This window comes from Pocillopora damicornis, chromosome 8 (genome assembly GCF_964200805.1).
Source record: "Pocillopora damicornis chromosome 8, jaPocDami1.2, whole genome shotgun sequence".
Lineage (NCBI taxonomy): Eukaryota > Metazoa > Cnidaria > Anthozoa > Scleractinia > Pocilloporidae > Pocillopora > Pocillopora damicornis.
The window spans coordinates 9057858-9072228 of NC_142677.1; the positions used below are offsets into that span (position 1 = coordinate 9057858).

General features: G+C 38.4%; 1 protein-coding gene across 5 annotated transcripts in view; it reads right to left on the reverse strand.

The window, feature by feature from the left end:
* The window catches only part of LOC113674566 (polyamine-transporting ATPase 13A3), a 61526-nt gene that overhangs the window by 46286 nt on the left and 869 nt on the right, over positions 1–14371 (reverse strand). For 3 of the 5 annotated variants that reach the window (XR_016179159.1, XR_016179158.1, XM_027191047.2), the window contains exons 2-6: positions 13365–13397; positions 9470–9604; positions 8673–8731; positions 1618–1690; positions 1252–1284 (exon numbers count right to left, since the gene is read on the reverse strand). Coding sequence is in view for 2 of the 5 variants with exons in the window: in XM_027191047.2 (XP_027046848.2) it covers positions 1252–1284; positions 1618–1690; positions 8673–8731; positions 9470–9604; positions 13365–13397 (333 nt within the window). In the remaining 3 variants the exon portion in view is untranslated. Of the gene's footprint in view, positions 1–1251; positions 1285–1617; positions 1691–8672; positions 8732–9469; positions 12833–13364; positions 13398–13985; positions 14120–14371 lie in introns of those variants that run through there. The other 2 variants (XM_089180482.1, XM_089180484.1) reach the window with 2 other exon arrangements.

The following is a 14371-nucleotide window of genomic DNA, read 5'->3' on the forward strand; positions in this document are numbered from 1 at the left end:
GAATATGTAGACTACTTTTTTTTTTCAGAACAATTTGTAAACATTTTTTCTCACCATTAAATGTCGATTTCTTAGTTTAATCAGTTTTTGTTCCTCATTAAAATTCATATTCTCAATTATCCAGACCCTCCAATATATGGACTATTTCGTCTATTCCCAACGAGTCCAGATAATCAGAGTTCAACAGTATATCTGTGCCTATTTGCATGCTAGGGACTAATGCTGTGTACCTTGAACTATATGTAGCCTTCAGCCTGAAAATTGACTCCTTTTTAAATGCTTTCTCCTCAGTGGCCTTCCACCACGGCTAAAGGCTACATATAGTTGTTTGAGACAATGCATCAATTTTGTTGGAAGAAGTAAGGAGCTGAAGGAGTTAAAAGCTTTGGATAAGAGGGAAATTCAGGATGCCACAACAAGTTATGGAGTTAATTGCCACTTCAACCCCCTTTTGCACTGTGCATCAGTGACATGAATGAAATTGTGATGAAGGCAGACAAGAGGGCTATTTACTCTATCACTGGTGCAAGCTACTTCATTTGCTGCCAAATTGGTTGAAGGTTTATGCCAGACAGTGTAGACATTGTGGCCTTTAACTTCAACAAGAGTTAATCAACTCAACTGCATCATAAGTTTGAAATGGCTTGATTTAATTTCTTAAAATTCACTCAGCAGCAAGGCTTTACCTCAAGAAAGAAAATCTGAAGTTGTGAGAAAATCTATTAACTGCCAGCAAAGCTGTTTTAAAGTATTTCAACATAACATTAGTATAATAAAGGTGATTGCCATGCCATATCCACTATTTCTAACCTTAATCCTTAAGTCAATAAATATGTGAAATTGGTGTGAACACAAAGAGGTGCAGGTGAGAATTTTGGGGCATTCTGAATAAAGCCAGTAGGTGTCTCAGAAAAATTTTCCCAGCTACCTTAAATAGTTGTTCAAAAAGGTTGCTAAAAATTTGATAAATAAAGTTGCTAAAAAAAGTCCCTGAAAAAGTCCCAGAAAAAGTTGTAAAAAAGGTGGCTTGCAAGTAATAAGTTAGAGTTTTAAAAAAAAAGTTGCTGAAAAAGTAGTAAAAATGGTCACTTAAAAATTCACCCAAAAGGTCACCAAGAAAGTTGCATAACATTTTCTAAAATTCATCCCTGCCAAACTCATACTTAGGTGGATGATGATGCCTCCAGTATTTGGCACTATGCATTTATGTACACATGCATGTATACGTCTGTGAAGTTATAATAAACTTACCAAGCCTCCTGAATCTGCCACACCAAGAAGTCTCTGAAAACAACATCAAAATAGCGTAGACCAATGATAAGTAAAAAAATGAGTGCCACACAAAATTATCAAAACTATCATCACCTCACTCTTTCATGGCCAGTGGGCTAAAAGGTTTCTTTAGTAACTGAAGCTTGAAAATAGACATAAAGAATGCTGCTAGCATGGAGGGCATTTTTTGCATAAGCCCTTAAACAAGTTGCAAACTAGTCAACAGAAGTTTAACTCTACGTTTTCTTTCAGGTGATAACACCATTAAAAGCGCCTATTCATATTCATAACAATCAATACAAACATTTTTTTCCATGAATGTACCTAAAATGTACAATTACTGACCTCAGTTTCATCATAATGATTACAATTGTCAGCTTCATCAAACTCTACAGTACAAGTGGAATTTGAATGTGATCTAAAGAGACAAAAATGTAAATTTATCCACAAAAACCCCCAACAGAGAGGGAAAAAATGTGCTATGATCATGGTTCTTACTTAACATATCAATGGCAAAACTAACAGAACACTTGGAAGTTCCTATAATGGGAAACTTTTCTGTCCTCTTAGGGGAAGCTAAGATGCTACATCAGTCCTGTATGAACAAGAATAATGTTGCACAGTTTGAACTCTTTCAATATCTATAATTTTGTCAATCTCAAAAGTATTGTATTAAGCACAAAATCTGTTCTACATGTTCTACCGATAGAAAGAAGCAACCCATATCTGTAAACAGGACCATATCAGCACACACGTGTATAAAGTTCATTGTTTAAAATAATTGCATAAAAGTTATTATCTACCATGATCAAGTGAGCTAAATTTTTTGCATAATAGAATCCCAATATACTAGAACTGTTACTTTACATCTAGGATCAAACACCTCCCCAATAACAAGTAAAAATGCTGCCAAATCAGCATTACCTAGAAAAAATGATTAGACTTGAATGGTTACTGTGCCTGTTCTATGGTCATTCCTAATCGACATACAACTGTAAATAATGCTTCATGCCAATGTCAATAAATTGGCTGCTTATTGCTGAAACTGCATACTACCCAAACTGAATTATTTTTTAATTATTTTTACAAAGGAAAGAGTTACAAATGTGGGTAAATATGAAGGATTTATATAGAAAAATTAGCTGAATGATATAAATAAAGACATGCATAAAAGTTATGAACTAAATCTTAGTCTAAAATATTCTTCATCTTCTTTCATAAACAATGGAGCCAGGTTCAAAGAAGAAAACACTGTATTGTAATTTCCCACAAGAAAAAGAGGGAAAGTTTTTTTCTGCTGGTTTGAGGACACCTTAACCAGTGGTATGAAGAGCAAGGATAAAAATGATTCTCTTGCAGTCTTACATGTATACCAAGAAATTACTAATCCTAAAACCAATATTTCCACAGTTACACAGTCCCACAGCTTACAATAAATATTATTCCTATATACCATGCCCAAAATAGGAATCATTTCTCTAGTTTTTTTGCTTAGTACGGAAGATTAAGGTACTAAAAGAATTAAGCTGGTTTGATCACACTTATTTATTTTGCTTGTTTATTCTTGTATTATTCTTGCCCATTATAAGCCCGAAAACGTTACCCGTGGTGAGTGTCTGTACCGGGTACTTAGGTACTAACGTACTAAGGCACTAAACAAATGAAGAACAAGCAGTGATGAGTTGAATTGCCCGTACCGAGTACTCTAGTACTAACGTACTAAGAAATAAACAAGCCGTAATGAGTTGTCCGTACCGAGTACTATAGTACTAACGTACTAAGAAATAAACAAGTCGTGATGAGTTGTCCGTACCGAGTACTATAGTACTAACGTACTAAGAAATAAACAAGCCGTGATGAGTTGTCCGTACCGAGTACTCTAGTACTAACGCACTAAGAAATAAACAAGCCGTAATAAGTTGTCCGTACCGAGTACTACAGTACTAACGTACTAAGAAATAAACAAGTCGTGATGAGTTGTCCGTACCGAGTACTACAGTACTAACGTACTAAGAAATAAACAAGCCGTGGTGAGTTGTCCGTACCGAGTACTACAGTACTAACGTACTAAGGAAATAAACAAGCCGTGATGAGTTATCCGTACCAAATACTACAGTACTAACGTACTAAGAAATAAACAAGCCGTGATGAGTTGTCCGTACCAAGTACTAAGGTACTAACGTACTAAGAAATAAACAAGCCGTGATAAGTTGTCCGTACCGAGTACCACGGTACTAACGAACTAAGGAAATAAACAAGCCGTGATGAGTTGTCCGTACCGAGTACTACAGCACTAACGTACTAAGAAATAAACAAGCCGTGGTGAGTTGTCCGTACCGAGTACTACAGTACTAACGTACTAAGAAATAAACAAGCCGTGATGAGTTGTCCGTACCGAGTACTACAGCACTAACGTACTAAGAAATAAACAAGCCGTGATTAGTGTCGGTACCGAGTACTACAGTACTAACGCACTAAGAAATAAACAAGCCGTGATGAGTTGTCCGTACCGAGTACTACGGTACTAACGTACTAAGAAATAAACAAGCCGTGATGAGTTGTCCGTACCCAGTACTACAGTATTAACGTACCAAGAAATAAACAAGCCGTGTTGAGTTGTCCGTACCGAGTACTACGGTACTAACGTACTAAGAAATACAAGCCGTGATGAGTTGTCCGTACCAAGTACTACAGTACTAACGTACTAAGGAAATAAACAAGCCGTGATGAGTTGTCCGTACCGAGTACTACGGTACTAACGTACTAAGAAATAAACAAGTCGTGATTAGTGTCCGCACCGAGTACTACAGTACTAACGTACTAAGAAATAAACAAGGCGTGATGAGTTGTCCGCACCGAGTACTACAGTACTAACGTACTAAGAAATAAACAAGTCGTGATGAGTTGTCCGTACCGAGTACTACAGTACTAACGTACTAAGAAATAAACAAGCCGTGATGAGTTGTCCGTACCAAGTACTACAGTACTAACGTACTAAGGAAATAAACAAGCCGTGATGAGTTGTCTGTACCGAGTACTACAGTACTAACGTACTAAGAAATAAACAAGTCGTGATGAGTTGTCCGTACCGAGTACTAAAGTACTAACGTACTAAGAAATAAACAAGCTGTGATGAGTTGTCCGTACCGAGTACTACTGTACCAACGTACTAAGAAATAAACAAGCCGTGATGAGTTGTCCGTACCGAGTACTACGGTACTAACGTACTAAGGAAATAAACAAGCCGTGATGAGTTGTCCGTACCGAGTACTACAGTACTAACGTACTAAGAAATAAACAAGCCGTGGTGAGTTGTCCGTACCGAGTACTACGTACTAACGTACTAAGAAATAAACAAGCCGTGATGAGTTGACCGTACCGAGTACTACAGCACTAACGTACTAAGAAATAAACAAGCCGTGATTAGTGTCGGTACCGAGTACTACAGTACTAACGCACTAAGAAATAAACAAGCCGTGATGAGTTGTCCGTACCGAGTACTACGGTACTAACGTACTAAGAAATAAACAAGCCGTGATGAGTTGTCCGTACCGAGTACCACAGTATTAACGTACCAAGAAATAAACAAGCCGTGTTGAGTTGTCCGTACCGAGTACTACAGTACTAACGTACGAAGAAATACAAGCCGTGATGAGTTGTCCGTACCAAGTACTACAGTACTAACGTACTAAGGAAATAAACAAGCCGTGATGAGTTGTCCGTACCGAGTACTAAGGTACTAACGTACTAAGAAATAAACAAGTCGTGATGAGTTGTCCGTACCGAGTACTACAGTACTAACGTACTAAGGAAATAAACAAGCCGTGATGAGTTGTCCGTACCGAATACTACAGTACTAACGTACTAAGAAATAAACAAGGCGTGATGAGTTGTCCGTACCGAGTACTACGGTACTAACGTACTAAGGAAAGAAACAAGCCGTGATGAGTTGTCCGTACTGAGTACTACAGTACTAACGTACTAAGAAATAAACAAGCCGTGGTGAGTTGTCCGTACCGAGTACTACAGTGCTAACGTACTATGAAATAAACAAGCCGTGATGAGTGTCTGTACCGAGTACTACGGTACTAACGTACTAAGAAATAAACAAGCCGTGATGAGTTGTCCGTACCGAGTACTATAGTACTAACGTACCAAGAAATAAACAAGCCGTGTTGAGTTGTCCGTACCGAGTACTACGGTACTAACGTACTAAGAAATACAAGCCGTGATGAGTTGTCCGTACCAAGTACTAAGGTACTAACGTACTAAGAAATAAACAAGGCGTGATGAGTTGTCCGCACCGAGTACTACAGTACTAACGTACTAAGAAATAAACAAGCCATGATGAGTTGTCTGTACCGAGTACTACGGTACTAACGTACTAAGAAATAAACAAGCTGTGATGAGTTGTCCGTACCGAGTACTACGGTACTAACGTACTAAGAAATAAACAAGCCGTGATGAGTTGTCTGTACCGAGTACTACGGTATTAACGTACTAAGAAATAAACAAGCCGTGATGAGTTGTCCGTACCGAGTACTACAGTACTAACGTACTAAGAAATAAACAAGCCGTGGTGAGTTGTCCGTACCGAGTACTACAGTACTAACGTACTAAGAAATAAACAAGCCGTGATGAGTTGTCCGTACCGAGTACTATAGTACTAACGTACCAAGAAATAAACAAGCCGTGTTGAGTTGTCCGTACCGAGTACTACGGTACTAACGTACTAAGAAATACAAGCCGTGATGAGTTGTCCGTACCAAGTACTAAGGTACTAACGTACTAAGAAATAAACAAGGCGTGATGAGTTGTCCGCACCGAGTACTACAGTACCAACGTACTAAGAAATAAACAAGCCGTGATGAGTTGTCTGTACCGAGTACTACGGTACTAACGTACTAAGGAAATAAAGAAGCCGTGATGAGTTGTCCGTACCGAGTACTACAGTACTAACGTACTAAGAAATAAACAAGCCGTGGTGAGTTGTCCGTACCGAGTAGTACAGTACTAACGTACTAAGAAATAAACAAGCCGTGATGAGTTGTCCGTACCGAGTACTACAGTACTAACGTACTAAGAAATAAACAAGCCGTGGTGAGTTGTCCGTACCGAGTAGTACAGTACTAACGTACTAAGAAATAAACAAGCCGTGATGAGTTGTCCGTACCGAGTACTACGGTACTAACGTACTAAGAACTAAACAAGCCGTGATGAGTTGTCCGTACCGAGTACTACAGTACTAACGTACTAAGAAATAAACAAGCCGTGTTGAGTTGTCCGTACCGAGTACTACGGTATTAACGTACTAAGAAATAAACAAGCCGTGATGAGTTGTCCGTACCGAGTACTACGGTACTAACGTACCAAGAAATAAACAAGCCGTGTTGAGTTGTCTGTACCGAGGACTACGGTACTAACGTACTAAGAAATACAAGCCGTGATGAGTTGTCCGTACCAAGTACTAAGGTACTAACGTACTAAGAAATAAACAAGCCGTGATGAGTTGTCCGTACCGAGTACTACAGTACTAACGTACTAAGAAATAAACAAGCCGTGGTGAGTTGTCCGTACCGAGTACTACAGTACTAACGTACTAAGAAATAAACAAGCCGTGATGAGTTGTCCGTACCGAGTACTACGGTACTAACGTACTAAGAAATAAACAAGCCGTGATGAGTTGTCCGTACCGAGTACTACAGTACTAACGTACCAAGAAATAAACAAGCCGTGTTGAGTTGTCCGTACCGAGTACTACGGTATTAACGTACTAAGAAATAAACAAGCCGTGATGAGTTGTCCGTACCGAATACTACAGTACTAACGTACCAAGAAATAAACAAGCCGTGTTGAGTTGTCTGTACCGAGTACTACGGTACTAACGTACTAAGAAAGAAACAAGCCGTGATGAGTTGTCCGTACCGAGTACTACAGTACTAACGTACTAAGGAAATAAACAAGCCGTGGTGAGTTGTCCGTACCGAGTACTACAGTACTAACGTACTAAGAAATAAACAAGCCGTGATGAGTTGTCCGTACCGAGTACTACGGTACTAACGTACTAAGAAATAAACAAGCCGTGATGAGTTGTCCGTACCGAGTACTACAGTACTAACGTACCAAGAAATAAACAAGCCGTGTTGAGTTGTCTGTACCGAGTACTACGGTACTAACGTACTAAGAAATAAACAAGCCGTGATGAGTTGTCCGTACCGAGTACTACAGTACTAACGTACTAAGGAAATAAACAAGCCGTGGTGAGTTGTCCGTACCAAGTACTAAGGTACTAACGTACTAAGAAATAAACAAGCCGTGGTGAGTTGTCCGTACCGAGTACTACAGTACACACGTACTAAGAAATAAACAAGCCGTGATGAGTGTCTGTACCGAGTACTACAGTACTAACGTGTGTATTAGGAAATAAACAAGCCGTGACGAGTGTCTGTACCGAGTACTACAGTACTAACGTACTAAGAAATAAACAAGCCGTGATGAGTTGACCGTACCGAGTACTACAGTACTAACGTACTAAGAAATAAACAAGCCGTGATGAGTTGTCCGTACCGAGTACTACAGTACGTTGGTACAAAAGAGACATGCAGTCCTTTAATCGACCCTAGTACGTTGGTACGCAAGTCATTCATGCTTGTTCGAGAAGTGTAGTTAGTACGCTAGTACGTTGGTACGCTAGTGACATGCAGTCCTCTGTTAGAACGCTAGTACGTTAGTACGCTAGTCATTTGTGATAATTCGCGAGGTGATGTTAGTACGCTAGTACGTTGGTACACAAGAGACATGCAGTCCTTTAATCGACCCTGGTACGTTGGTACGCAAGTCATTCATACTTGTTCGAGAAGTGTAGTTAGTACGCTAGTACGTTGGTACGCTAGTGAAATGCGGTCCTCTGATCGAGCGCTTGTACACAAGGACGCAGGTCAGTCATCGTTGTCGCAGAAGTGGAGTTAGTACGCTAGTACGTTGGTACACACGAGACATGCAGTTCTTTAATAGAACCCTTGTACGTTGGTACGCAAGTCATTCATGGTTGTTCGAGAGGTGTAGTTAGTACGCTAGTACGTTGGTACGCTAGTGACATGCAGTCCATTAATCGAACGCTAGTACATAACGACGCAGTTTATTCATCGGAAAAGTGGAGTTAGTACGCTAGTACGTTGGTACGCTAGTGACACAGTTAGCATACGTACTGATAGTACTGTAGTACTGGTGAACACCGTTAGTACTGTAGTACTAATGAATAAGCAAAAAAACTAAAAGAAATCTTTCCTAAAACGGGCAGCATATGTATTCCTAATTCTAGGACTGGTCAAGTTACTTCAAAGCATTAACACAACTAATGATTGTCAAATTTTGGGTTGTAACTGCATATTTTCATGTACCTTTCTTTGTCCACAATGATAGTTTGGATTTCTTCTACAAACCAAGCTCCATAAGAGGTCTGCAAAGCAGTAAGGAGTCACAATAAATACAGACATTTAACAAAGAATCTAGAGCTACATGACTTTGTTATTGTTGGAATTCATAAGTTTAATTAATGTTTCTGTATACTTTATTTCCTTTACTTCCCTATTTTCTTTTATTGTCATAACCTGAAATGAATCAAGGACAATGTAATTGGTTGATAAAAAATTCTTACAAGTCTTGTTTGGAGAATTTGGTGTTGGATCAACTAATAATTCCCTTATTGACATTTTTCTCTATTCTTGTCATTTGTCTGCTTGATATTGTATAGAGAAAATCTAATGGAAATGAAGGGGTTGATAGGATTCATGGTGCGTACAGTCAGAAAGGAAGCCTCTTTTTTTTAGGGAACACAGCAGGCACAGGCACAGGTATATAGTTAACTTTAACTTAGCTAGATAGCTTGGTTTTAGAAACTGAGTTGATAATGTAAATTGGCCACCATAAAGAGTCTCGGAGTTGACATTACCCCTTTGTCATTTCCTCTGACAAATGGCTTACGCTTGAAAATGCCACCTTGGAAACTTTTTACAATGGCCAATCTACATTATCAACTCAGTGGATAACTCCAAATTATCTTGCTACAACTCTCCCATGGATGCAGGTCCTCAGTGTCTTTTAAGATTCACCCCCTTTAAAATTTAGCTACATATTCATGCACATGTAACAGCAGCAAATGGTTAAAAACTACTGGACAAAAAAATGTAGTACTTGCCTTTAGGAGCACCTGAGTAGCCTTTTTTAAAGTACATGGAGAACATTTGAACTTGAGAGCCCAGTCTGGACGCCAATAGGCAACAAGAAAAATAAATCCTCCTGTGCAGCACCCCAGCAAGTAATAAATGATGCTCTGGAGGAAATCAAAATGAAAGGTACAAACAAAGTGACAACTACATATGGATACCAATCAGAAGATAACATTCAAGAAATGGTCTTCTCATAAATTGCCACTAAACAAGATGATCAACAACCAAAAATTTTGAAATTCATGCTTTGTTTATATTTTGTAAATGTAAACTTTATTGAGGCTGAATAGCATACATGCAGCAAAGTTTGGTACCTACAGAAGTTTCTTTATACTAATTGTAGTTTACAGAAAACAAACAATTAATTAGGAGAAGTATATGTATTGTTTTGTTACAAGCTGATATTTAATTTCATTTATCTCCAGGAGTTTATTTAGGCAAGAAGAAACTGTTTTTGGTTGCTGTACTTGTAAGAGTAGACCACCCTCATCACTGAACTTTTTCTTTCCAGGGTAAGACCAACATATGATGGACAAGTGAAAAACAGATCAGAGACCATGATTGTCACCTTCTTTGAAGTGGAAGTCAGTGCTTGAAGCAATTCCAAATTCTGCGCATATGCATGTGAACGATGGCATATCATGGTTATAATTTATCTGGCTGAAAGTTGGGTCATCTGGAAGAACTGATTCCCTCTGAATTCCACTCATCTCAAAAAGAATCTTTTTGACTGCGAAGTAGATGTGAAACATCAGAAATGCCTTGATCTGTTCTGGACCTTATTGAGAACTTCACGAGATATTCCACAACCTGTAGTTGTGCACCATACTGTGAAGTTGAGCTGTTGAGGCCAGTGGCTTATATTTGGCCCAGTGAGCCATCTCTTTGATTCTGTACCTGAGGTGTGCTTTGTGAATATTCCTCTGAATTTTACATTGAAGTATTGATTTGGGGTAACAAAGATCTTAATCTGTTCATTCAAGCAGCTGACAAGATTCTCATAAAATGGAACTGCGGCAAGCCTCCACCCACTTCCTTCTTTCCTATGTGGCTAGCCCCTTAAGGGCCTGGCAGAAGCCTCAGAGTGAGTTTCAGGGGGAAACCTCCAATTCCAGCTGCCTTCTTCATGATATCATCCCAATATCTTCTGTCTGATCTTGAGATGCTCATCTGAACTCCATCTGATCGATTTAAGTAAACTTCAGCTCTTGCCCATCTTTTATTATTCCACACTTTTGTCCTTGCTTTATCTGCAATTTTAATTGCTTCATCTGATCTTAACCACACAAGCCTCAAAGGGGCTGGCTATAGATTGGCAAGCCTTGAAGAGGCAGGCCCTAAAGGGGTACACCCCAAAGGTCCGAAACTCAAACAGTTAAACATTTTTATTGCTTTTATAATCAAAATGGTTGTTCTGACAATTATTGCAGAGTAAAATGATCACAAGGTTCACTTCAAAGAACCACCCAAGAGCAGCAGTGAAAAGTATAAACATATCAGGCTTGTGAGCTGTTCTTATTGGTAGAATTGGAAGCAAACTGGAGAAATCTCTGTATTCGATTCTCAGGGCAATCCAACTGTAAAGAAAATTCCAGAAGGTAATTATTCCCTCAAAATCCTCTGCTAAGCTATTCAAGATACATTGAGGAGTGAAGGAGTGAGGGTTGAAATAAATACTCTGAAAGGAGTTTTGGAACTCTAGAATCCTCAAAATAAGCATATCCTTCTTGACAATGATCTGGCTAATCTTCTTGGAATTAAATGACATTTTCAAACCATCAACTTATCCAAAAGATTTAAATCATTCACCAGCAACCCTGTCCACTGCAATCTTTTGGATAAGAATGAAAACATATTCAATGGAGAGCCCTCAAGCATTCTTGGATGCTTCGACATTGTTGGGCAACCCTTTGATGGGTTTGCTATCATTCTGAAATTCCAACCCACCAAAAAATATCACCAAGGAATCACATCACATCTATGCAAATTTTCATGACTGATGAGAATATGGAGATCATCAATTTCAATGGGCTTCCTTTGAGATTTGAGCTGGAAATAATTTGACAAAAAAATTGTTTTCTGAAAATATTTTGCCAAGCACTTCAAGCTGGGGGCCACCCAAGCACACCACCACTGGACTGCTTGGATTGCTTGGAGAGCAAAGCACTTTGAGCCAGGAACCACAAAGTGGTCCAAGTGGCACCCTGACTCAAAGAGCCTTTATCCTTCTCTCCCAGCAGATGCCGAGGATTTAAGGTTCAAAAAGATTTGTAACTACCAGAAGGAACTTGAGAATGAAATCAGTATTACTGCTTGATCAAAAACATCAGCAGGTTACTCTCACAACAAGTCACAAAGCACGATGGTTCATTGTTCATCTGTCTAGGATGTTTGAGTCACTTTCAAAATGAGGAAAAATTAGCAATTCTCCATCTATACTGCTCAAACAATGAGCATCGACAGTTGTTGATGTTGCAAGCAGATTCAAGGCTGCTCAACCTCTCTCCTCAAGACTCTTCTGACAGAGGTCTCAAAGGCTTTTCAGACAATCTATAAGCCTAGACCATTGAGATGGCCAAAAGTTCTTCAGGTTGATCTTGGGCATGAATTCATGGGTGATGTCAGAAGAGAAATGCCAAAGCATGATGAGAGGATAAGAAGGGGGAATGTGAACATTCACAGGGATCAGGGAATCATTGAGCAATTCAATCAAACTTTGGGTGAATGCCACTTCACTTTCCAATACAGTCAAGAGATGAACTTCAAAGAGGGATAAACTGAAAAGGTGAAGAGGCTTCCAGAAGGATCAACAATATACAAAAGAAACTGTTTGATTGGAAATGGACTCATTCAAAACATTTTTCTTTCTCTTAAAAAAAGGTAGAGAAGTTGTCATTGGGGGAACAAGACTAAAAACATTAAGTATAAAAAGAAAACCAGATTTCAAATTTGTTTCTATTGATGTTAAACCTTCAGCAGGATTCAAGAGAAAAGCAAACCCAACAGAAGGAGGAAAGTGGAAAATTGTCATCTGTTACTGGAATATGGATAATGATGGAAAAGCTATAATAAACTCTTCCTCTTTCTAGTGTGATGGAAAAAAGCTCCTTTACTTTAGTCCAAGAGGAATCAGTTATAATATATAACAATTGTATGGGGGAATTTTTCAAAACAAGATGGAACTGATTTTTATGAAAGTTTAAACTCAGACTGTCATACTTTTCTCATTTACAAAGACACTCTTTTAACAGAAGGGTTTACTAATTACTGACAGCACCCAATGGTGAAGTTTTCCAAGTCCTTTTTAAGATTTCCATTAGCAATGGATGTATCTGATGGGGGAAAGGACATGTACAGTTCAGAGTTATTGACATAGCAGGCTGATTTGCAATGTAAAGGGACAGACAGGGATCATCTAATATGTAAACAGTAACTAAGATTGAGCCCAATAATTAATGTTGATTACTGTAGGACCCCCTATATTAATGGAAGAGCCTCAGAGATAGTATATTGGATACATACTCTTTGACTGCAACTAACAAAGTAGCTAAAAAACCAATCAAGACTTTGGGAGGCAATACTAACTTGCTTGTAGTTCTGTAGTAGAATGTCATGTTTAATACTGTGAAAGGCCTTTGATATATCAATTAAAACTAGAGCATGCAGAGACCTTTTTATTATCAATTCCATTTAGCAAATCATCTGCTATATGGTGAAGCTGAAATACAATGGTTTCAGTTAAACAAAGCCTGCAGTTACCAATTAGAGATTATCTACTTTTACATTACCAGCTGACTTGCTTTGGAGTCACCAAACTCAACTTCAAAATCATGAAATATTTCAAAACTAAGTTGTTATTCTTACCTTGAAAATGTTAGAGCAATATCCAAAACAGTCCTGTAAAAATAAATCATAAATGAAACAAAGGAAATTGTCAACCAAACTCTAATTGTCCATAACTTCTCATTGTATTCTGTTTGTAAATCTAGTGTTCCTTCCATTAAATTGAGGCCATTTGTTCACTTCCTACCTTGACAAAAAACAATTTTGAAAAAACAAGTTTCCAAGACATCTACATACAGTACAAAATATTCATACATATTATCTGAAAGGTTCAGTTAATAATTCTCAGAAAGCTGCATGTTACGAAGGGTTTTTATGTTTAAATCAGCCATTATTTTGTCTCTGCAGAAATAAATTTGAAGAATGTAGAACAGAAGGTCTAATGTTGACTGTGAAAGATAAAGCATAGAGGTCAAGATTATTGAACCAGCATGAGCGGAACTTCTCTAAAACACAAGTGGGGAAATCTTTACAAAAAAAATATGCTTGAAGCAGCTTCAAAGGGAATTGGTAAAAAAAACACCCCAATACCTGTGAACACTAATGTTCTTTGTGCTGCTGAAGCAGTGTGTATTTTTCATAAACTTACAACATTGCACTACTCAACACTATGCAAGTTCACTCTTGTAATTTTAATGTCACCTTCATGTGGTAATCACTGATAGCAAGGTGCTGTTGAAGGTGCTGTTGCTATGCAGGGGTGTTGGGAGTACAACAAATTCCCTTCAAATATAGGAATAGTCCATTTCACAGTCGTGTGCTTAGTTGCCAAGCCTTAGAATAGAAGTGAGGCTGAGGTTGACCTTGTTATGATACAAATGTTGCTGCTTTTCAAATGAAAATTACTTTGTTATCAGGCTAACTAGATACTGGTCTCTATCACAACAAGGTCACCTACAGCCTCACTCCCAATCATATTTGGATATGATTTGATATTTTTTCTTGTCCTTAAAAGTGCTAAACAGAAGTCTATTTAGTTCACTGAGTTTAGGATTCAGAAGACAACCTGGTTCATTCTGAAGAGAATG